Here is a 22,804-nt window from a genome sequence, read left to right on the forward strand (position 1 = left end):
ATCTAAATTCCCTTGAATCAGAATATCTGAATATTAGCCTATCTTGGTGGGAAAGGATTTTCCAGAGTGCGATTAGGCAACCACAGAAAATGAAAGCGATAAGAACCAATGCAGCGTGAAAAGAACAGATGAAGAAATGAGAGAGAAATAAATGTAAAGCAGAGTGTAGAATGTTGGGAGAGAGAAAAAGAGGTAGCTGAGAGAGAAAGGGGGCCACAGAAGCTGCCATGTGCGCCGGGTGCAGCCGTGAAATGGGACTGATCCAATAGATTCTGTTTATCTGGCACGACTACACAGTGAAAGCTATTGGAAATCTGGGGGAGATTTGGAAGTGGGCTGTGGATTTTTCAAGAGCGAGGGAGAGAAAAGAAATGAGCAAAAGTAATACTGTCTGGTCGGGTTCTGTTGCTGCAGTCTGGCATCCGGGAGTATTTTCAGATCAGCTTTTAATGAGGTTAATGGTGATTCTGTCTACAAGGGTGGCTGGTGGAGGGGGGTTATAATATTATAAATGTCTCTTTAGTCTTTCTCTGCTGTTTTCCATCCCTCTTTCATTATCGATTGAATTGTTAAGTCTGTATGAGCTAAAAAAAAAAAAAAAAATAAGTTGATATTAGCAAAACAAATAAACATGCATTTGGATAACATGCTAAATTCTCTCCCTCTGTCTCTCGACTCATTTTCTTCTCTTCCTGGCACATCTTAATTAGTCATCTGGCTCTCTATCCCTCCCATCCTCCTACTCCAATTTTCCCAGTCTTGGATCTATATATACATATTGGATAAGCCAGTGGCTCGAGCTGTGTGCATTCCCTCTGGTTTTCCTCTTTCAGACAATCTCATTGGAGTCTTCCGACGCATGCACACACTAGATGTTACTTACAAACTGCAAATCAAAAATGACATTATTTGTTAACGGTTTTATTGGAATCTCTTGATAGTTTTGCAAACACAGTTATGGCAAATATCTGCTTCAAGATATACAGTTTGTAGTAGGAACTAGTTTTTATTCACGCTGAAGGATATTCATGTACTGTGGATAGTTGCTGACAAATATTGTACAAAGCATTGGATTAAAAATTTATTTTGGGATAAAAACAAACCAGGTGCTATTAATAGGAAATGCTGAGCTTGGATGTGGCTTTGGGGATGTGGCTTTGGGGATATGGCTTAGTCTCAATATACGGGGTTGATGTTTGTTAAAAAAAAATGTGAATGCTGTGGCTCCATTACAACTGTAAGTAGAACAGAAATCGATGGTAAGCTACATAGTGAGCTCAAAGTATTAGGACAGTGACACATTGTTGGTTGTTTTGGCTCTGTACTCCAGCACTTTGGATTTGATATGATACAATGACTGGAGGTTAAAGAGCAGACTGTCAGCTTTAATTTGAGGGTATTTTCATCCTTATCGGGTGAACCGTTTAGAAAGGACAGCACTTTTTGTACGTAGTCCCCCCCATTTTAGGGGACCAAAAGTACTCGGACAAATTCACTTGTGTAATAAAATAGTCTAAAGTTCAGTATTTGGTCCCATATCCTAGCATTATGATACACTTTAACATCTCATAGTCAGTGCATCATTTCAAATCCAGAGTGCTGAAATACTGAGCCAAAACAACAAATGTGTCACTGTCCCAATACTTTTGGAGTTTACTGTACATCCATGTCCTTGCACAGAGATAAATGAATGCTGTAAAAGATGAGTAATAAGCTTTTTTGTTTAGAATATATCGGAATTGAAAGTCCTCATTTGTTATTCTATATGCATACTGTAAATGAGATGGTGGTCGGAAATCCCTTTGTACACATGCATAGTGTTGTACTGTAAAAGGATGCGCAGATAACCACTAACTTATTTCTGAGCAAGGCAGTAAGCCATATACAGTAGAACTTCCATTGGGAGCACTGCAAAACCTGAGACCAAGCCAACTAAACCTGTGAACAGTCATGATGCATCCAGATCTCAATGATACAAATGGTTGTTTCTAGAAATCCCAGGGTAGCACGGTTTGGGTTCTATATTATCACCAGTATTGGAGTCAAATCCATTTAGGTGTCAGACTTTCAGTCAATCCAAGAGTTATACCCCAATGAGCCTTTCCTCCAATTCAAATGGAATGTCCAGATTATTTCCTAAATGGATTGGAAGTGTAGTAAAATGAATCCCAATTGTGGTGACCACATCAACCTGTCTTTCACAATGTATCTGAGTTGGAACCTTAATAGCTGAACAAACTGAAGAGGCAAGAGTATTTTCAACCTACAGTATTTCAGCTTTAATCTTCTTTTTTTTGATTGCTTGATTTGTGTGGTGCTATTAAATCACATATCGCCAAGGGGGTTGGGAGATGATCATGTCAACAGCAAGAACTCATTGATCCATAGTTTGGTACTGTCTACTCTCTGTAACAAAGAAATGACATATGTTTGCCTACTTTTTTTTTTAAGTCACATTGACATAAAATGCAAAATAAAAGTACAAAACAATGTCAGATAAACAGTTAACATTATTTGTAACGGAAGAAGAAAAAAAGAGGACATTTCTTTCTCTAACATTCAGGTAGTAAAGTGTCTGTCACAATGTTTGGTACTTTCATAACTCACTCTAACCCGTTGGCTTTTTGTAGCCTGGTCCCAGATCTGTTTGTGCTGTCTTGCCAACTCCTGCCAATCGTTATCATGTTTGGCATCACAATGACTGGCAAGAGTTGACAATACTGCACAAACAGATCTGGGAGCAGGCTAGCTTTATCGTGTGAACCTTGTGCCATTTCTTTCTATGATCCAAAACGACAACATAACAAGTGGGAGCCGCATGAACTGCAGATATTCCAACAAGATGTAAGTTAAAGGAATAATCCACTCAAAAACAATATATTTAATTTGTTTCATTAATCCCCTGTTGATACAGTCTCAATGTTTTTGCATGTCAGCAGTCAAGTTTTCAAGATGCATGTTTTTCAATAAGCAAAGTGCAACTTTGGTGCTTTCAAGACAAAAAAACGGGGTAAAATCATGTCAGAGATCTTCAGGGTTAGAAAGTCGGAGCTCTAGAAATATGCCAGTTTCCAACTTGGAATTCCGAGTTGAAAATTACCCCCCACACCCACGACAGCATTTGCTTCTTGAAAATCCTACATCTTGAAAACTTGACTGATGAAGTAGTTTATTTAATTTTTTTACACTATTAACAGTGGACTAATGAAACAATACCAAAATATAGTTTTTGACCGGATTATTCCTTCAAAGCATAAATGTTTTTTACACTACTCAAACATAATGACTTTCTTTATTATTTACAATATATACTGTAAAATTTTAAATCAGGTGAGATAAAAAGGCACAATTTTCCCTTCTTAAATACAATGTAAACATCTCATCAAAAAAAGCATGCATAAACATTTCACTTTACAAAAAAAGTTATGTTTTTTATTTTTAGACAAAGTACTTAAATATTGTTTCCAGCAAAATATAATTCTTTCAAAAATACTTTTCCCATTCGTCCTATGAACTTTTTTTGACACTATTTTTAAAAAATAAAAAGGAGAGGGTAGAGGAGCAAAACAAGAAGAAAAATAATAGCAGTTCTTTACAGCGTGTCTTTAGGGTCCTTCAGTTCACAACTTCAACACAGCAATGTACAAAAGGGACATGGATGGACAGTCTGCAAAATGAGACCGTTTAAGCATAGGGACTGGCTTTTTCTTTAATCGTGATCCTCCTGCCATTGTCTGTTCTCTATGTCCAACACTGGACAGCTTCCTACAAAGTAGAACCTATAGTGAAACACCAACAGCACCTTAAAGGGGGAGTTCACATTTTGAAGTGAACTATCTCTTTAAACTATAGGCCTTATTCATGCAGGGTCTCCCCATTTTTATTCACATTTAGTTATCAACCAGACACACAATGTTCTAGTTGGGTTAATGCCTCAATTGTCACATCTCTTCTGTACAAATCTAATTCAGGCAATTAGGATATTCAGCATAATCCTATAGAACGTAGGAAAACTAACAATGCCCTCGAAAAAAGAAGATCAATTATGCTCGTGCTTGCCAGGGGAAAAAACAAACAACCACACACACTCACTCACAAACGAGGTGAAACGATGGAACCAAACGCGCCCCCTCTGTTTTTCCTCTCAAACGACTCTATCTCTCACGCTATTCAGTAGCATCATAGTGTTCCACAATGGTTAAGCAGTCAGTCAATCTGGTGTGAAACTAGTAAGAATAAGACCTGGGTTCAAGTACTATTTGAAATGGTTTCAAATTCTTTAGCTGTACTTAATTGAGCTTGACTTTTGCAATAGAACCAATTGAAATGTCCCAAAAAATGCAAACCCCACCCACCTGACAGTCCCGGCAGACTAAAGCAAACGCTCAAAGTAGTTTGAAAGGTTTTGAATCATGTTTGAACCCAGGTCTGGTAAGAATGGTCCAGATGACTGGCCATACATCTAGAGTTGGCCCAAAGACAAGATGGACAACACAAAATCAGGACAGGTGGCCAATGCAATGAGTCAATCATTTATCAGCAGTATCAACATGTACTTCCAAAACAGTTTCTGTACAACAGTGGGGGAAATGTGACTGTAACCTAAGCAAGTGCCATTGCATTTACTGTATGTATTTGCCGCTTGCCAGGTACATTTGAATACATTATGCATTTACTGAAAGCACTGTGACTGTAGAGTAATGGCATTTTCCAACATCCAGTTCCAATATCAACGCCATACAGTATGTTTGAAGGTTATTGTACAGTGCCTTGCGAAAGTATTCGGCCCCCTTGAACTTTGCGACCTTTTGCCACATTTCAGGCTTCAAGCATAAAGATATAAAACTGTATTTTTTTGTGAAGAATCAACATCAAGTGGGACACATTCATGAAGTGGAACGACATTTATTGGATATTTCAAACTTTTTTAACAAATCAAAAACTGAAAAATTGGGCGTGCAAAATTATTCAGCCCCCTTAAGTTAATACTTTGTAGCGCCACCTTTTGCTGCGATTACAGCTGTAAATCGCTTGGGGTATGTCTCTATCAGTTTTGCACATCGAGAGACTGAATTTTTTTCCCATTCCTCCTTGCAAAACAGCTCGAGCTCAGTGAGGTTGGATGGAGAGCATTTGTGAACAGCAGTTTTCAGTTCTTTCCACAGATTCTCAATTGGATTCAAGTCTGGACTTTGACTTGGCCATTCTAACACCTGGATATGTTTATTTTTGAACCATTCCATTGTATATTTTGCTTTATGTTTTGGATCATTGTCTTGTTGGAAGACAAATCTCCGTCCCAGTCTCGGGTCTTTTGCAGACTCCATCAGGTTTTCTTCCAGAATGGTCCTGTATTTGGCTCCATCCATCTTCCCATCAATTTTAACCATATTCCCTGTCCTTGCTGAAGAAAAGCAGGCCCAAACCATGATGCTGCCACCACCATGTTTGACAGTGGGGATGGTGTGTTCAGGGTGATGAGCTGTGTTGCTTTTACGCCAAACATAACGTTTTGCATTGTTGCCAAAAAGTTACATTTTGGTTTCATCTGACCAGAGCACCTTCTTCCACATGTTTGGTGTGTCTCCCAGGTGGCTTGTGGCAAACTTTAACCAACACTTTTTATGGATATCTTTAAGAAATGGCTTTCTTCTTGCCACTCTTCCATAAAGGCCAGATTTGTGCAATATACGACTGATTGTTGTCCTATGGACAGAGTCTCCCACCTCAGCTGTAGATCTCTGCAGTTCATCCAGAGTGATCATGGGCCTCTTGGCTGCATCTCTGATCAGTCTTCTCCTTGTATGAGCTGAAAGTTTAGAGGGACGGCCAGGTCTTGGTAGATTTGCAGTGGTCTGATACTCCTTCCATTTCAATATTATCGCTTGCACAGTGCTCCTTGGGATGTTTAAAGCTTGGGAAATCTTTTTGTATCCAAATCTAAACTTCTTCACAACAGTATCTCGGACCTGCCTGGTGTGTTCCTTGTTCTTCATGATGCTCTCTGCGCTTTTAACGGACCTCTGAGACTATCACAGTGCAGGTGCATTTATACGGAGACTTGATTACACACAGGTGGATTGTATTTATCATCATTAGTCATTTAGGTCAACATTGGATCATTCAGAGATCCTCACTGAACTTCTGGAGAGAGTTTGCTGCACTGAAAGTAAAGGGGCTGAATAATTTTGCACGCCCAATTTTTCAGTTTTTGATTTGTTAAAAAAGTTTGAAATATCTAATAAATGTCGTTCCACTTCATGATTGTGTCCCACTTGTTGTTGATTCTTCACAAAAAAATACAGTTTTATATCTTTATGTTTGAAGCTTGAAATGTGGCAAAAGGTCGCAAAGTTCAAGGGGGCCGAATACTTTCGCAAGGCACTGTATCTAATCAGGGTTGGGGAGTTACATGTAATCTGATTACAAAAAATGCAACTAATCAGTTACTTTACCAGCACAAATGTTGTTATCCGATTACGGATGCCTACTTTTAAAAACCTAGATTACTTCAAGGATTACTTTTAAATTCAGAATGGATGTTTGTGGAAAAAAAATCCATTACGACACCTTTCCGTTTTCTCTATGAGAAAGGCAAGTTTAAGTTCCACCTGAGCGGATCTGATCACAAGTCGGAGACCACTGACACACACAATGCGTTTGATGGATTATTTTTGGCGTCTTCTAATGTCTCTTAAGGGGAAAGTAATCAGATTGTGTTACTGAGTTTGGGTAATACCAAAATTACGTTACTGATTAACATTTTGGACAGGTAGCTAGTAACTGTAACAGATTACATTTAGAAAGTAACCTACCCAACCCTGTATCTAATGCTGATAATTGTACATGTGTTAGTTACCAGAAAAGTGTTATTTCATCTTTACGTTTACAAAAAGAAGCACCTTGGGTGTAAAATGTCTGGTTTATGAAACCGAAAACCTTTGCAACAACACAAATGCTTCATTATTATTTCTGGAAACGGTAGATAAGTGTCGGTTGACTTCACAAAGGGTGCTGGTTTGGATGCACTGTAAGTACGTAGAAATAGACCAAGAAATGGGTGCTCTGATGTTTTCACTATACTGTATAACTCAGGGGTTCTCAAAGTGGGCTCCACATCTCAAAATGTTTATCATTTAATTTTGTATTTTTATTACTACTAACAGATTAAACACATCTGGGCCAAGGGATCTGTGGAATAATACTATATAAAGGGTGTAATACATATTATTAATCTACTGTACAAGTGATGTTCTTAACCCTGGGGAACATGGGCCTGGGAGGCTCACAGGGATATTGGTGTCCACAGTACTCAACCAATTATCAATATTCAATATTAATTATCCTTGTATTCCCCAAAAATGTTTTTTATATGCACTGTCATTCAAGCTTTAAACAGCTAAGTTTTATCTCTGCCTCATGGCAAAATGTGTAGAATTTTAGGATATTAACTTTAAAGCTACAACAACAAATCGGCCCCATGACAAAATGTGTAGAATTGCAGGAAATTAGCTTGAAAACGGCAACGTTTTCTCTCCGATGCCAAGGGCCTTTTAAAATGGTCTTTCCCAGGGCCCAAGACTTGGTTCGTCCAGCCATGCACAGCCAAAGTCCTAGTAAAAATCCTTTTATGCTATTTTTAGTCATTAGAGTTGTGTTCTGATTTATGAATGGGTTCCTGATGAATTTGCTATGAAAAAAGAGGTCACAGCCCCAAAAAGTTGAGAACCCCTGGATAACTAACTGGGTGTACCGCGGTCAAACGCATTAAGATGTGAGGGAAAGTCGTCATTGTGAATCCATCCGGTGTTTCCATACTCCTGCACCTATTTTGGTTGGAATTAATCTACTGACAAATGTTGCGTTGTTAATCATCTACATATCAGAAAGCCTTCACGTATGACATGGCAGATTCACTTTTAACTGTTACTCAACTTTTTTCACACTGGATCACACAAAACACCATACTTTTGAAAATTCTTCATTTTGAAGTTTTTGCATATTAATACGAGTTACGTTTTTGATCGTTATACAACGTTAAAACAATTTTAGTTATGCGGGCATTTGGGTGTTGTAATGCACACCACTGCAGAACAAAAGTGGAATTAGTTACCTTTTAAACAACTATTCAGTTTATTGTTAAGCTTGTATAGCCCTTGGAGTATGTTCAAATAGACCTTGATCCTCTCACAGAAACCCTACATTTAGTCTTTGTCATGAAAAAATGTATATGTTGCCATGTAACCTAATGAAAATACACTGCATAGCAACATCTAAGCATTGTTTTCCATATTGTCAGAGTAGTAGAACTAATATCCATGAAAGCACAGTTATCATCTGACATTTTTCAGGATGGTAAGATGGTCTGTGTTACTGTCTACCTGTGTGCGTGCTGCATTACTGTACATGTGGGTCTGTGTGAATGTATGGACTGTAGCGCAACCAAAAAAATGTATGGCTTCGAATCCATAGAAAAACATCATCGTCTTTGGGGGGGGGGGGGCACGCTAAGGGTCGGGATGCTTCTTTGTCACATTTTAAAAAGTCCTCGTCAGTGCGTTTTCCTTGGCTCTGAGATGTCACTCACTCAGCGTCACCTCTCTAACCGGCGGACGGAGATTGCAGTGTGGGGGACTCGACTTCCTCCACCTCACTTCCTGCCCCTCACGTGTCACTTCCTCTCCCATTTGAGAAAGGGGAGGGGGCAGCAGATTGACTGGCTGGCATAGTAGTTAGGCCACTCCTGAGGCTAGGGTCCTTCCTTGGCCTTCCTCCTCTCCCACTCCTCCCCCTCTCGTTATTTAATTCTCTCTCCTCTCTTCCTCCCAAGGACTCAGTACAGTCACTTCTTGTGGAAGTAGAGGGTGTGTGTGTTGCCCGACTCCACCTTTGGTATCTGGTCACTGATTATCTCCACCAGCATCTCTGGAAACTCCACCTTCAGAGCCTGAGACTCACGGAACGTGTAGAAACAGAAGTCTAGCAGGTTCCCCACCAGCTAGAGGACAGAGAGGGAGGGATCAATCAATAACATGTTATTTGTCACATATAGACTAACAGTGAAATGGGTCCTTCCCAACAATGCAGAGAGATAAATGTAGAAAATACACATTGAGAGGGGTAGAGGGAGAGCGGGGGAGGGAGAGCGGGAACGAGAGTTGTAGTTTGATAGAATCCAGCTGTGTTTGCATAGGGATTTCATTGGCATATCATGAAGTGTGAATAATACACAGTACAATCAAAGCCTTGTTCTTGGAAGTTGGGGTTAACTTTGTGCCCTGGGAAACCTTGAATTGGCATTCCCCTTTTCTGACGTGTGTTCGGTTACCTTACCGTACCTTATTCAGAGTGATGCCACCTACCATAGCCAGATCCTTAGGTTAACTTTGTCATGGCATTGATATGACTGTAATTGTTTATCGGTTAGGGGTCACAACTCATGAGTCTGACATACCACTAGGGGGTGCTACTGATTCTCAATAGACTATACCTCCTCTTCTACATAGGGCATCGTTTCCCAAACTAGGGGTTGCATGAGTTGAAAATGGGATCACGAGGGAAACTCTGGGGAAAAATAAATATAATAATTGCTTGGTTCATAGAACCAGGGTTACGTCAGTAACCTCCGGTAGCTTCTATATGCGGTTGTAATAAACAGAGCGTTTTTTGTTTTCTTCCTACAAATGCGTCTCTTTTGAACAGTTTAAGCTACAAAATATTATGACCCCATCACTGAAGGAGACGACTCTCAGGAACACGTATGTGTCTACAATGCCCACAAACAGTGCAGGACTCATTAGAGTGGACAAAACCAGGCACTAAATCAGACTGGGGGGAAAAAGAACATCAATGAAGATCTATGATCTTCAGTGTAGAAAAAAACAAGATTATTGCCTGATCTTCTGAACTTCCCAATACCTTTCTGATGCATGTCAATCACTTCAAATCCTACTTCTTTCAAAAGTATGGTTTGACAGACTGATTTTAGACTGTCATAGCCCCAATATCAGGGACTTTTCCCTTTGTGAGATGTGAGTATTTTTCCTAATGCTTCTAGCTCCTAATGTTTCACCACATGCTAAGTTGTCCTTGCATAACCCCTACAGTCAGTGCGTTCAGTGCATTTAGTTAGGGGGACAGTTGTATTGACCCACCAGGCCACCACTCTGAGCCTGGACATTGATTCCTCCATGTTCCATTCATTCACCAATACAGGGCAATCTCTGCCCATTCCAAAATAAACACCCTTTAGGGCTAGTCATTGGAATGCAATATGTTATTTCAGAGATACTACCTTACATTGTTAAACTACAATCAGTGATGGGGACCTGCTATTTGAACTTGCTCTGTGTATGCATAGCATAGAGGAGGCTTGTTGATGGGACTTGGCATGGTGATGTGGCACTGGGTCCAGTGCCTGATGTTATGGATACAGTGATGTGGGTCCAGTGCTTACATCATGCATGGCATCCAGTAGCTTGGTGAGCTGGAAGAAGCGTTGCCACGTCTGTCCAGAGTTGTTGGTGGCCTTGCCCACAGACCTCCTCAGCTCCTTGATGTAGTTCACTCTCATCTCCTCAAACGCTGCCTGGTTCTTTAGGCCCTCTTTGGGAACTGAGAGGAGAGAGGAAGCCAAAAGATAAGTATTAATGGGAGGTGTAAACAACTAGCCTGCATAACACAAGATACAGTGCCTTGCGAAAGTATTCGGCCCCCTTGAACTTTGCGACCTTTTGCCACATTTCAGGCTTCAAACATAAAGATATAAAACTGTATTTTTTTGTGAAGAATCAACAACAAGTGGGACACAATCATGAAGTGGAACGACATTTATTGGATATTTCAAACTTTTTTAACAAATCAAAAACTGAAAAATTGGGCGTGCAAAATGATTCAGCCCCCTTAATACTTTGTAGCGCCACCTTTTGCTGCGATTACAGCTGTAAATCGCTTGGGGTATGTCTCTATCAGTTTTGCACATCGAGAGACTGACATTTTTTCCCATTCCTCCTTGCAAAACAGCTCGAGCTCAGTGAGGTTGGATGGAGAGCATTTGTGAACAGCAGTTTTCAGTTCTTTCCACATATCCACTCGATTGGATTCAGGTCTGAACTTTGACTTGGCCATTCTAACACCTGGATATGTTTATTTTTGAACCATTCCATTGTAGATTTTGCTTTATGTTTTGGATCATTGTCTTGTTGGAAGACAAATCTCCGTCCCAGTCTCAGGTTTTCTTCCAGAATGGTCCTGTATTTGGCTCCATCCATCTTCCCATCAATTTTAACCATCTTCCCTGTCCCTGCTGAAGAAAAGCAGGCCCAAACCATGATGCTGCCACCACCATGTTTGACAGTGGGGATGGTGTGTTCAGGGTGATGAGCTGTGTTGCTTTTACGCCAAACATAACGTTTTGCATTGTTGCCAATAAGTTCAATTTTGGTTTCATCTGACCAGAGCACCTTCTTCCACATGTTTGGTGTGTCTCCCAGGTGGCTTGTGGCAAACTTTAAACGACACTTTTTATGGATATCTTTAATAAATGGCTTTCTTCTTGCCACTCTTCCATAAAGGCCAGATTTGTGCAATATACGACTGATTGTTGTCCTATGGACAGAGTCTCCCACCTCAGCTGTAGATCTCTGCAGTTCATCCAGAGTGATCATGGGCCTCTTGGCTGCATCTCTGATCAGTCTTCTCCTTGTATGAGCTGAAAGTTTAGAGGGACGGCCAGGTCTTGGTAGATTTGCAGTGGTCTGATACTCCTTCCATTTCAATATTATCGCTTGCACAGTGCTCCTTGGGATGTTTAAAGCTTAGGAAATCTTTTTGTATCCAAATCCGGCTTTAAACTTCTTCACAACAGTATCTCGGACCTGCCTGGTGTGTTCCTTGTTCTTCATGATGCTCTCTGCGCTTTTAACGGACCTCTGAGACTATCACAGTGCAGGTGCATTTATACGGAGACTTGATTACACACAGGTGGATTGTATTTATCATCATTAGTCATTTAGGTCAACATTGGATCATTCAGAGATCCTCACTGAACTTCTGGAGAGAGTTTGCTGCACTGAAAGTAAAGGGGCTGAATAATTTTGCACGCCCAATTTTTCAGTTTTTGATTTGTTAAAAAAGTTTGAAATATCCAATAAATGTCGTTCCACTTCATGATTGTGTCCCACTTGTTGTTGATTCTTCACAAAAAAATACAGTTTATCTTTATGTTTGAAGCCTGAAATGTGTCAAAAGGTCAAGGGGGCCGAATACTTTCGCAAGGCACTGTACATGTATTGTATAAGCACATGGCAGTTTGACCTAAACTTGACCTGAGAACATTTCATTTGAACACCCTACGGTTCTAACCATGTCATAAGTATATTAATCAATTACCTTTTTGTTGACCAACCACATCAACCCTTTGTCACTTCGTCCATTTAATTCAGTTCATGGTAGTTGTCCTCTTTTTTTGACTTACAGCGTCAGTCAAATAACTAAGAGTGATGAACAGGATGTACAGACAGTATTTTAAGTGAGAAATTAGATAGGTGTGTCTTCTCAGGATGGATACAGGTATCCTCTCCATTTCTCCCTTTCTAAATCTCTCTTTCCCTTTAGCTCTCTCTCTCTCTCTCTCTCTCTCTCTCTCCCCCTCCCTCGCTCATATCTCCGTAGAGGACAAACTAACGGCGATATGGCTGCCTGCCAACCTCATCTTAAATGACATTCCGTGTCTGGCTGGCTAACTGATTAAGAAACACCTCGTCTCTCAAAGAATGTCTGTCTCTCAAGTCTCCCAACACAGTCTCTCTTAGATCTTTCTTCTAGTGGAGGCCTACAGGAACACTTCTGATATACACTGTGGTGTAATGAACAAAGTGCTGCAGGTACAGTAATCAAACTAACCAGCACAGTGCCTTTATCACTAGTAGCCTGCAACTCTGCCACTGTTATTCCACTGTTGCACTGGAGGTTGGTGGCACCTTAATTGGGGAGGGGTGATGGCTGGAGCGGAATCAGTGGAATTGTATCAGCATGGTTTTTATGTTTTTGCGGGCATTATAGTGATCCGTCCTCCCGTCAGCAGCCTCCTGTGCACTGTTGATTATCATAGCTGCTACTACTACAGTAGATTATCATAGTACACAGTAACCTACATTATTATGGTCATACAGAGGCATCACATGTTATTCAGACATATATTGAAAACAGGTCTATAGGTCAAAAAACAATTGTTTAGTTTTAAGTGCAATATCACGGGACAGTGTTAGTTAGGTACTCTACACACACACACCGTGTTGGCACACTAAGGCAGGTGTTCTCTACCTAATGTTGGTAATTGACTAAGCATCTTCAGGTAATGATTACCTCAAACCAGAGCAACCAACTGTTCCAAATGACACACTTTAAAGTTTAATTGACATCCTGTTTCATAGGGAGAAGGATGACACACCATAGCCCAGGTTAGTAGGCTACCTGCCGGGCTGGTCCCAAATCTGTTGGTGCTGTATAGGCAACTCCTATGGTCAGACGTGGTGTTAGCTGGTCCCAGTTCTGTATGTGCTGAATAGCCAACACCTATGGTCAGAACAATCATGCCGAACAAACAGGTCCGGGATCAGTCTAGGACCTGCCTGGTCTCAGATCTGATCCAAACATTACATGACAGTGACCATAGCAGTTGGCAAGACAGCCCAAACCGATCTGGGATCAGTCTAGAAGCCTAGGCTACTTGCCTGGTCCAATATCTGTTTTTTGCCCACATGATGACAATAACCCTAGGAGATGGCAAGATAACACAAACAGATCTAGGACCAGTCTAGGAGGATAGGCTACCTGCCTGGCTAGATCCTTCTGGTGTCACAGCGTGGCTCGACCTGCCTCACAGTGGTACGCTAATGACAAGCTGCTCTCCTTGTACTGTTTCTATGGTCAGTTTTGATACCTTTAAAAATGTAAATTAAAAAAGCTATTTTTTGGGTTGCCTATGGCTGAGTTGAGGCACTGTGTTGACCCTTGAGGCCTGCATTTGATATACAGATGTAGGATCTTAATTTGATCACCCTGTTCCGGGAGACCTTTCCTGCTATGCAGGCCATTTGAAACTTGTAGTGTATTTGAGGTTTAAAAACGCTTGTGAAGTTTGTTAATACCACTTTGAAATTCCGGACTTGATTTTCCCTTAGGGGGTCTGGCCCGCCCTACCGTACCTACTTGCCCATCCAAATAAAATATTGATCTGACAGATGCACGCTGACAGAAAGACTCAATCTCAGATAAAGTATCAGCGTGAGCATCATGTATCTGATAGTCTGGACAAAAGGAGTATGGCACGTCGTACTTTTAAAAAAATCTGTGGATTGTTTCAAATCACATGCATAGGCCTATTTGGGAAGCCAGCATTTTGGGCAATGCACTTGGCAATAGGCCTAGTTGATTATTTAGTTGCGACTGTCAGTGAAAATGATCTTAAATGTGTGAAGATAATGTGTCTTGAGTATCATTTAAAGTGTGGAGACAAGAAGGGGAGTGGTGTGTGGCGACGATATGGGCGTCTTTCTCCAGAATGTGCTCCGCTGTCTGCTGCATTGTTTCATTGTGTGAATTGTTTGCCCTTTTGATTAGATTTGTTTTAATCAATTCACCATTACATATGTAACCAGTAGGTCTACTAAATGTACCGTTCATCCCTGTCATCTGGCTACTTTAATTTATGTTAATGCATGTATTACAGACATTTATTATTCTCATTCTAAGAGTGGAAACGTTGTTTGCAGAGAAATCTGTTTAAGTTAATTTTATATCCATAATTTAGGAGTTTTAAAATGTTTTGTCTTTTGTTTGGAGAGCTCCATGTGAGCAATGAGGATGTGAGTGGTTGAGGGAGCGCGCGCCCATGAACACGCCAACCTGCTGAGTTGATACAATATTGCACTTTACTAGCGATAGCTCACGTCAAGACAGGTTGAAAGGGAGGCAGACAGGCAGAGTATAGAGATTAATACGATTGACAGAACCTGAATTTTCATCAGGCTTATTTATTAGTTGGCTTTAGGCCTATGTATTTTACTTAGTTAACGATGGAAGTTATTGGCCTACTGCTGCATTGGCCTATAGGCTATCTCTGGGTAACATGCACTCATTTCTTTAGCTGCCAAAGTATCACGGTGTATCAATGTGTTCATATGGCAAAGGCTGGTACTCTTGCATTAGTTAAATTTGAGGTTTTATCATTTTGATTCAGATTTTTATGATTAACCACGTGACAATAATTTTGAGAAACGAAAACATTATTGAAATGAAACTGTTCCACAAACATTTTATATAAAATATAATCCAAAACTGGAACGTAGATCGGTAGAAATGGTAGGATAAATTGTAAACTTCTCCAAACTTGAAACTACGAGCTGCCTGTGGTCTTTACTATAACACCCAATAACACAATTCCTGAAAAAAAAACGGCTCGTTTTTAGAAATCAAATGCCCATCCAACTGATTCGCTCTGTTACCGGCCCTGAAACAATGCCCATTTATTATAATCCACGTAATAATTCATACTTCCTGTTGCTGCAGGATTATTTTTTAAGCTGTAGCAAATTGGCTCAAATTAAGATCCTACATCTGTACTATACTCCGTCTGTAGTAAATGTGGTGCACCTGCAAGTAAACATTTAATTGTACTGTGTACACCATGTGTGTCATGTACATATGACAAATACACTTGATTTGATTTTATGTTTAATTAGCCTAGTTTCAAGCTTTGCATTTGAAGACTTAACCCAAACCAATATGTGGCAGACAGAAACACACACCTGTTGATGCTGAGAGCCATGTGGGAAAATACAGTTGACAGGACTTTTTGTTTCTTGGAACACACAGCCACAGGCAAGAGTAGGACTAGAGCCTGTCAGTTAGCATTGCATCTTGGAGGAAATCGCTCAGCGAATGGCAATGCTCAGTCGTACGTACGCAGGCACGACACACACACACAGAGGCATAGACACCGTGAGAGATGCAGACGCGCACACACACAAACCTAGCCTAGAACGTAGCAGAGACCAAGAGCAAAATAACGACAAAGCAGTAACTAGAGCTCTCTGGAAAAGCATCAAGGCGAGAGAGAGGGATTCTGTTCTTTCTGTTTCGCGGCTTGTTTTGTGGCCCTTATTAACAGGAACATGCTAAAACCAGTGCCACATTTGGGCCCTGTGTTCTCGCCCCACTGACTCAGTCCCTAATTTAATTCAGCTCCAGTTGGCATTTAGTGTCTAGGGCCTGCAGAAAGTGTCATTAAGGGGCGTGGCTGGCAGAAAGTGTGTCATTTAGGGGCGTGGCCGGCAGAAAGTGTCATTAAGGGGTGTGGCTGGCAGAAAGTGTGTAATTTAGGGGCGTGGCCGGCAGAAAGTGGGTCAATTATTCAACGTAGGTACCCAACCTAGATGTGTCAACCAGGCCGTATTTCACACTCACGCACGCACATCCATATTTCTTAAGCAGCACCGGGTTTAATAAATAATAATAAGCACCAAACGGAAGAAAACTGACTGAAATAGGGAGGGACTATCTATACCTGAACTTGTCCAATAAGAAATGCTTGTTTTCATTTTCCATTGCAAAACCTTTTGCTACGGTGCTCCCTAATGAATATGACCCAGGATTTTTTATGAATTGCAACCTGTTGAACCCTCTTCTTTTTTTTTCTTCCTTTTTTTCTTCTTTTTTTCACAACCTAGAAATACTTGCATTGCTTCTGCCTCCTGATAAGTTCTGTACATAGCCTATATATTATATTGGGTGTCAATGTGAAAATATCCTATCGTTAAACACACATGACATGTAGCTTCCTGCTTTAGTCTTACCAGCTCATACCTCACTGACTGTGTGTCTTGGCCTTGATTCAAGCTATGATGTACCGGCTTACAAAGGGAAATGCAGGGTATTTCAATAAATAAAGACTGCCGTACGAATATGCCTGTAGACTGTTCTGCTCCTAGATAAAAACTTAATCCAGAAAGATATCGCATCCTGTCGCACCGGAAACGTTTAATAAAACCATGTCAAAAACAGCCCCCCTAATGAATAACACTCAAAGGATTATTATCTATCTGACAAATAAATCAGATTATAATAATGGATTGTGGTTTATATAATGATTATATTGCTTTTTTTGTACTAGTTTTAGAACGCTACTTTATGTGGGGTAACTCACGTTATCTACCATTAGTGTAGCACCCACCTAGCGAGTGAGGCTAATGCATGTCAAGTTTAGAAACCATTTGATGACCAAATCATCCACCACAATATGTATTAGGGGGCGTTCTATTACCGAGTATTGTTTAAAGGATAATGTTTCCATACACTGTCACTGTGGAGCCGAAGAGTTCATCTGTTTTTATCGGATCACACCCATTCTACAGGGTCTCATGAGACACTGCAGGGCAGGTGAACCCTTAACCAAGGTCAAAGACAAAAAAACGCTCCACACACAACTACTTCTCTGTAAACACCTTTCCACAATAACTCATCACACACATTATCCTTATCTCTCTTTATTAGTTGGTGACAGTCTGTGCTCAAGGATATGGAGGAAGTTGGTAGCTGGAAATGTTTTCTCTGCCTCAAGTATCAGATCTAATTTCACTGTTAGTCACAAATATTAAAAGAGGACGAAATAGCCTTTTACAAACCTAAAAAGTAAACAACATAAAATTCAGTCACTTCAGTATAGAAGGATTGAGATGCTAAAATGAGAACCTCTATCATCATCCACAAGACCTACAGTAGGATGCAATCTCTGACAGACACTACTAAAACCCTATTCTGACAGATTCATGCAGCCATATAAGATCAGTCAGATCACCACAGCTCTCTCTCTCTCCCCTCCATTTGGGCCATGTTTGAAGGAAGTAGGAGAAAAACAGCAGGTTTTGGAGTGCTGCCCAGTGCTTGACTGGACTTTATTAAGTACAGCAGGGCTCTTTGGAGAGGCTCTAGAGGATGAGGAGGGAAGAGGCAACAACAACAACAGACGGACCAGAGAGCGCTCTCGTTCTTTCTGTGCTCTCTCTCACTCTCACACTCACTCACTCACTCACTCACATATATATTCATTCCATCCTTCCACTCCAACAGTACTCCTGCGTTCAGATTAATTTACTGACACTCAGGTTATGTCAGGCCAGTGTCAATGCCCTTTGGGAATGCTTAGAATTTAGGGACTAAAATCTAATTTAATTCAAATTACACAAGTGTGTTATGTCATTGATTGATCTCCTTTTCATTTAAGATACACATTTTAGTTAATTTTATTTTTTTATGCATATCCTCTGAGTGGGGTCATGGCCAGTGCCACTGGAGCACCCCTGGAGCAATTAGAGTTAAGTGCCTTGCTCAAGTGCACATCAACAGATTATTATACAATGTTTTACCTTGTTGGCTCCAATATTCAAACCAGCAACCTTTGGGCTACTGGCCCAACGCTCTAACCTCGAGGCTAAATGCCACCCCTTGCAGGTAGATAAAGCAATATGCAACTAAATTAGGTGTCGATAACGTAATTTTTTATTAAAGGGGTCATAGCTGCGGGAAGTAGTTTTGGGGTGGAGGTGCCTACATTTTTTGTTGTTGTAATGAAGCCCTGTATTTACTTCCCCAAAGCCAGATGAACTCGTGGATACTATGTTTGTCTCTCAATGCCGTTTTAAGGAATTTGCTAACTAGCATTGGCGTAATTGCTAACGCTAGCTTGCACTGGCTCGCGAAACTAACTCTAACTTCCTCTGGATGCAGAGACGTACAAATGTAATCCATGAGTATTCTCCGACTCTGCAGAAGTAGATAAATGGCTTCATTGTCAAAATCCCAAAGCATCCCTTTAATAGTTTGTCATTTTCCGCTCTGTTTGCTCTAACAACACTCCTAGCCAGGCTTCCATTATCAATCAGGCAGAAATCCATGGAAAGCTGAGTAGTGCTGCCTCTGGCTCCAAGTGAGACTACCCAGGATCCTCCAAACGGAGGCCCTGCCTGACAAGTCTAATAAACATTCCTACAAATCCGCACGGCGGCAGTTCAAAGCAGAGCAGAGGGCTGAAGCCTGGCCTCCCAAAATAGCTCCCATAACTGGCCTATGTAGCCTTGCCCTCCTGTAGCTCTGCCTGCCTGCTCTGCCCCGACTGAGTTTACTGCTGGACGCCAACAAGAACCTTGTCCTCAGTTGCCATATGGTGAAACAATATGGGGGTCTCGCTTTCTTTATGTCCCGTGTGGCTCAGTTGTTAGACCATGACGCTTGCAATGACAGGGTTGTGGGTTCGATTCCCGAAGGAGGACCAGAACAGAAAGGGGTGCACTCCCTACTGGAAATCGCTCTGGATAAGAGCGTCTGCTAAACGCCTAAAATGTAAATCCCTCTCTCACACTGAGATTCTTCTCTCTGTGTGTACTTTCTCACTATTTTACCTCTCGCTCTCTCTCTCCATCGATTGCCCTCTCTCTTCTCTTTCTCTCTGGCACATTAGTGTCATGACAGGTTGCATGCCAGAGGTATAGCATAATCGTTGCATCCTGTAGTGTCACCCAATCCCGCTTTCCGTGCATACCTAGAATGTAAACTACTCCAGCTTATTATAGACGTGACCCTGTATGTATACCTGTTATTGTTGTTGTTCCTGTTTGTGTTCCAACTCCAAGCTCAGCAAACAAATTACAAGTGATGTACCTGTTATTTACTCTGTCAACCTGCTTGTATACTGACATGTGGCTGATACACACTTACCTCACTGCAGCTAGCTGTTGATTGGTGCAACACAAACACACACACACACACACCATATAGACACACACACTGCTGTATGCACACACTCACTTAAGAGTTGGATGTTTTTCTGGCAAAGGAACTCACACTTCCCCCCTTCCACACACCTTCAGCTGACTTACCTGTGCTGAGCAGCAGCAACACTTTCATGGAGAGGAACTCTTGGTAGGTGAGCTGTAGCCTGACAAACTCCTGGCTCACCTGCCTCATGCCCAGACACAGGTCGTACATGGCTGACTGCTGCATGCGGTCCCTGGGGGGAGAAAGGATGGTTGGTCAGTGCCTGAGGCGTATTGGTTCTTGCTCTCACTATACAGCGTTGTAAGTTGACCTCTTAAAAACAACTGTTTGAGTGCAATCCCACTGGGAACACACTGGTTGAATCAACGTTGTTTTCACGTCAGTTCGATGAAATTCCGTTGAACCAATGTGGAGTAGACGTTGAAGTGACGTCTGTGCCCAGTGGGATGGCTCAGTAAGCTCCCATTAGCATTGACTGTATTGTGTCCAGCCAAACTCATCTCAGATGTCCATGAAATACAGCCAACATCCCCAAAACACTGTGAATCATCCATGTAAACTCTTATATGTACATTTCCCACCATCCACCACATGATAACATACAAGATATTTGTATCCTCCCCCCTACACACACACACACACACACACACACACATACTACTGCGCCTCAACCCTTTGGAACATCTTTCCACATCGTTATTCTACTCGCTGAGATAGGATGAGTTGAGAGCCAAATTCCTCTAGAGTACAGAGCACTGCACACCCACAGGAACACAACGCAGATGACTTAGCTGCTTCAGTACACTGTGTAAAGGCTGGGAAAGACTTACTGCATCACCCCAGTCATGGTACCTGAAAACACACACATACACTAGCATACACACTCCGTTCTAAACATAGTCACTCACACACCATATCAGAGACGTTGATCTCAATCCTGTCAAAGTGCAGAAACGGCAACCAACAACAACGGGGCAGAGGGACAGTAGAGTAGGTTGGGTCGGATGGAGAGGGAGAGCCAATGTGTTATGCAGATGCCGCAAATCCCAGGGAATTATGGGTTTTGGAAGCCACCTTCCCCACTTTAAATCACCCATCATGTCGAGACTTGAATAATCAAATGCAAGCGGTGTGGCTCCACTTGAAAGGGAATTCACCATAGGGCTGCATAGCAAACGGCACCCCGTGCCCTATTTAGTGCACTACTTCTGACCAGAGCCCTATGGGGCTAGGGTGCGATTTGGGATGCACTCATGTGATACTACTGCAGAAACCGCATCGTGACACTAGGACAGAGGAGGGAGATTCTGCTCTGTGGATCGAACCAGTCTTAACATTCTGAAACAGATTTGCAGCAACAAGGGAGAATTGGTGCATATGTTCTCATTATAAGCATAAAGTAGGTTTAAAATACTAATTAGTCCAATTAGTTTACTGTATACGATGTTCATCTGGCTGCATGAGGCTTGGTTTAGCTGAGTGTCTCGTTCTTTTTCTGAGTGTGACTGTATTTCTGTCTGTCTGACTTTGTCTAACTTAAGAACATATGAAAAATGTACAGTGCCTTGCGAAAGTATTCGGCCCCCTTGAACTTTGCGACCTTTTGCCACATTTCAGGCTTCAAACATAAAGATATAAAACTGTATTTTTTTGTGAAGAATCAACAACAAGTGGGACACAATCATGAAGTGGAACGACATTTATTGGATATTTCAAACTTTTTTAACAAATCAAAAACTGAAAAATTGGGCGTGCAAAATTATTCAGCCTCTTTACTTTCAGTGCAGCAAACTCTCTCCAGAAGTTCAGTGAGGATCTCTGAATGATCCAATGTTGACCTAAATGACTAATGATGATAAATACAATCCACCTGTGTGTAATCAAGTCTCTGTATAAATGCACCTGCACTGTGATAGTCTCAGAGGTCCGTCAAAAGCGCAGAGAGCATCATAAAGAACAAGGAACACACCAGGCAGGTCCGAGATACTGTTGTGAAGAAGTTTAAAGCCGGATTTGGATACAAAAAGATTTCCCAAGCTTTAAACATCCCAAGGAGCACTGTGCAAGCGATAATATTGAAATGGAAGGAGTATCAGACCACTGCAAATCTACCAAGACCTGGTCGTCCCTCTAAACTTTCAGCTCATACAAGGAGAAGACTGATCAGAGATGCAGCCAAGAGGCCCATGATCACTCTGGATGAACTGCAGAGATCTACAGCTGAGGTGGGAGACTCTGTCCATAGGACAACAATCAGTCGTATATTGCACAAATCTGGCCTTTATGGAAGAGTGGCAAGAAGAAAGCCATTTCTTAAAGATATCCATAGAAAGTGTTGTTTAAAGTTTGCCACAAGCCACCTGGGAGACACACCAAACATGTGGAAGAAGGTGCTCTGGTCAGATGAAACCAAAATTGAACTTTTTGGCAACAATGCAAAACGTTATGTTTGGCGTAAAAGCAACACAGCTGAACACACCATCCCCACTGTCAAACATGGTGGTGGCAGCATCATGGTTTGGGCCTGCTTTTCTTCAGCAGGGACAGGGAAGATGGTTAAAATTGATGGGAAGATGGATGGAGTCAAATACAGGACCATTCTGGAAGAAAACCTGATGGAGTCTGCAAAAGACCTGAGACTGGGATGGAGATTTGTCTTCCAACAAGACAATGATCCAAAACATAAAGCAAAATCTACAATGGAATGGTTCAAAAATAAACATATCCAGGTGTTAGAATGGCCAAGTCAAAGTCCAGACCTGAATCCAATCGAGAATCTGTGGAAATAACTGAACACTGCTGTTCACAAATGCTCTCCATCCAACCTCACTGAGCTCGAGCTGTTTTGCAAGGAGGAATGGGAAAAAATGTCAGTCTCTCGATGTGCAAAACTGATAGACATACCCCAAGCGACTTACAGCTGTAATCGCAGCAAAAGGTGGTGCTACAAAGTATTAACTTAAGGGGGCTG

The 22,804-nt window shown here is 41.4% G+C and overlaps 1 protein-coding gene across 3 annotated transcripts in view; it reads right to left on the minus strand.

Annotated features, from left to right (window-relative positions):
- Window positions 1–4,520: 4,520 nt before the first annotated feature.
- The window catches only part of mra (mineralocorticoid receptor form A), a 96,593-nt gene continuing 78,309 nt past the window's right edge, over window positions 4,521–22,804 (minus strand). The window contains exons 7-9 of one of the 3 annotated variants that reach the window (XM_090209491.1): window positions 19,935–20,065; window positions 10,457–10,614; window positions 4,521–8,998 (exon numbers count right to left, since the gene is read on the minus strand). In XM_090209491.1, coding sequence (XP_090065617.1) covers window positions 8,843–8,998; window positions 10,457–10,614; window positions 19,935–20,065 — 445 coding nt within the window. In that variant the 3' untranslated portion in view covers window positions 4,521–8,842. 3 annotated transcript variants of the gene reach the window in all.

This window comes from Oncorhynchus mykiss, chromosome 19 (genome assembly GCF_057628025.1).
Source record: "Oncorhynchus mykiss isolate SJ-2025 chromosome 19, ASM5762802v1, whole genome shotgun sequence".
Lineage (NCBI taxonomy): Eukaryota > Metazoa > Chordata > Actinopteri > Salmoniformes > Salmonidae > Oncorhynchus > Oncorhynchus mykiss.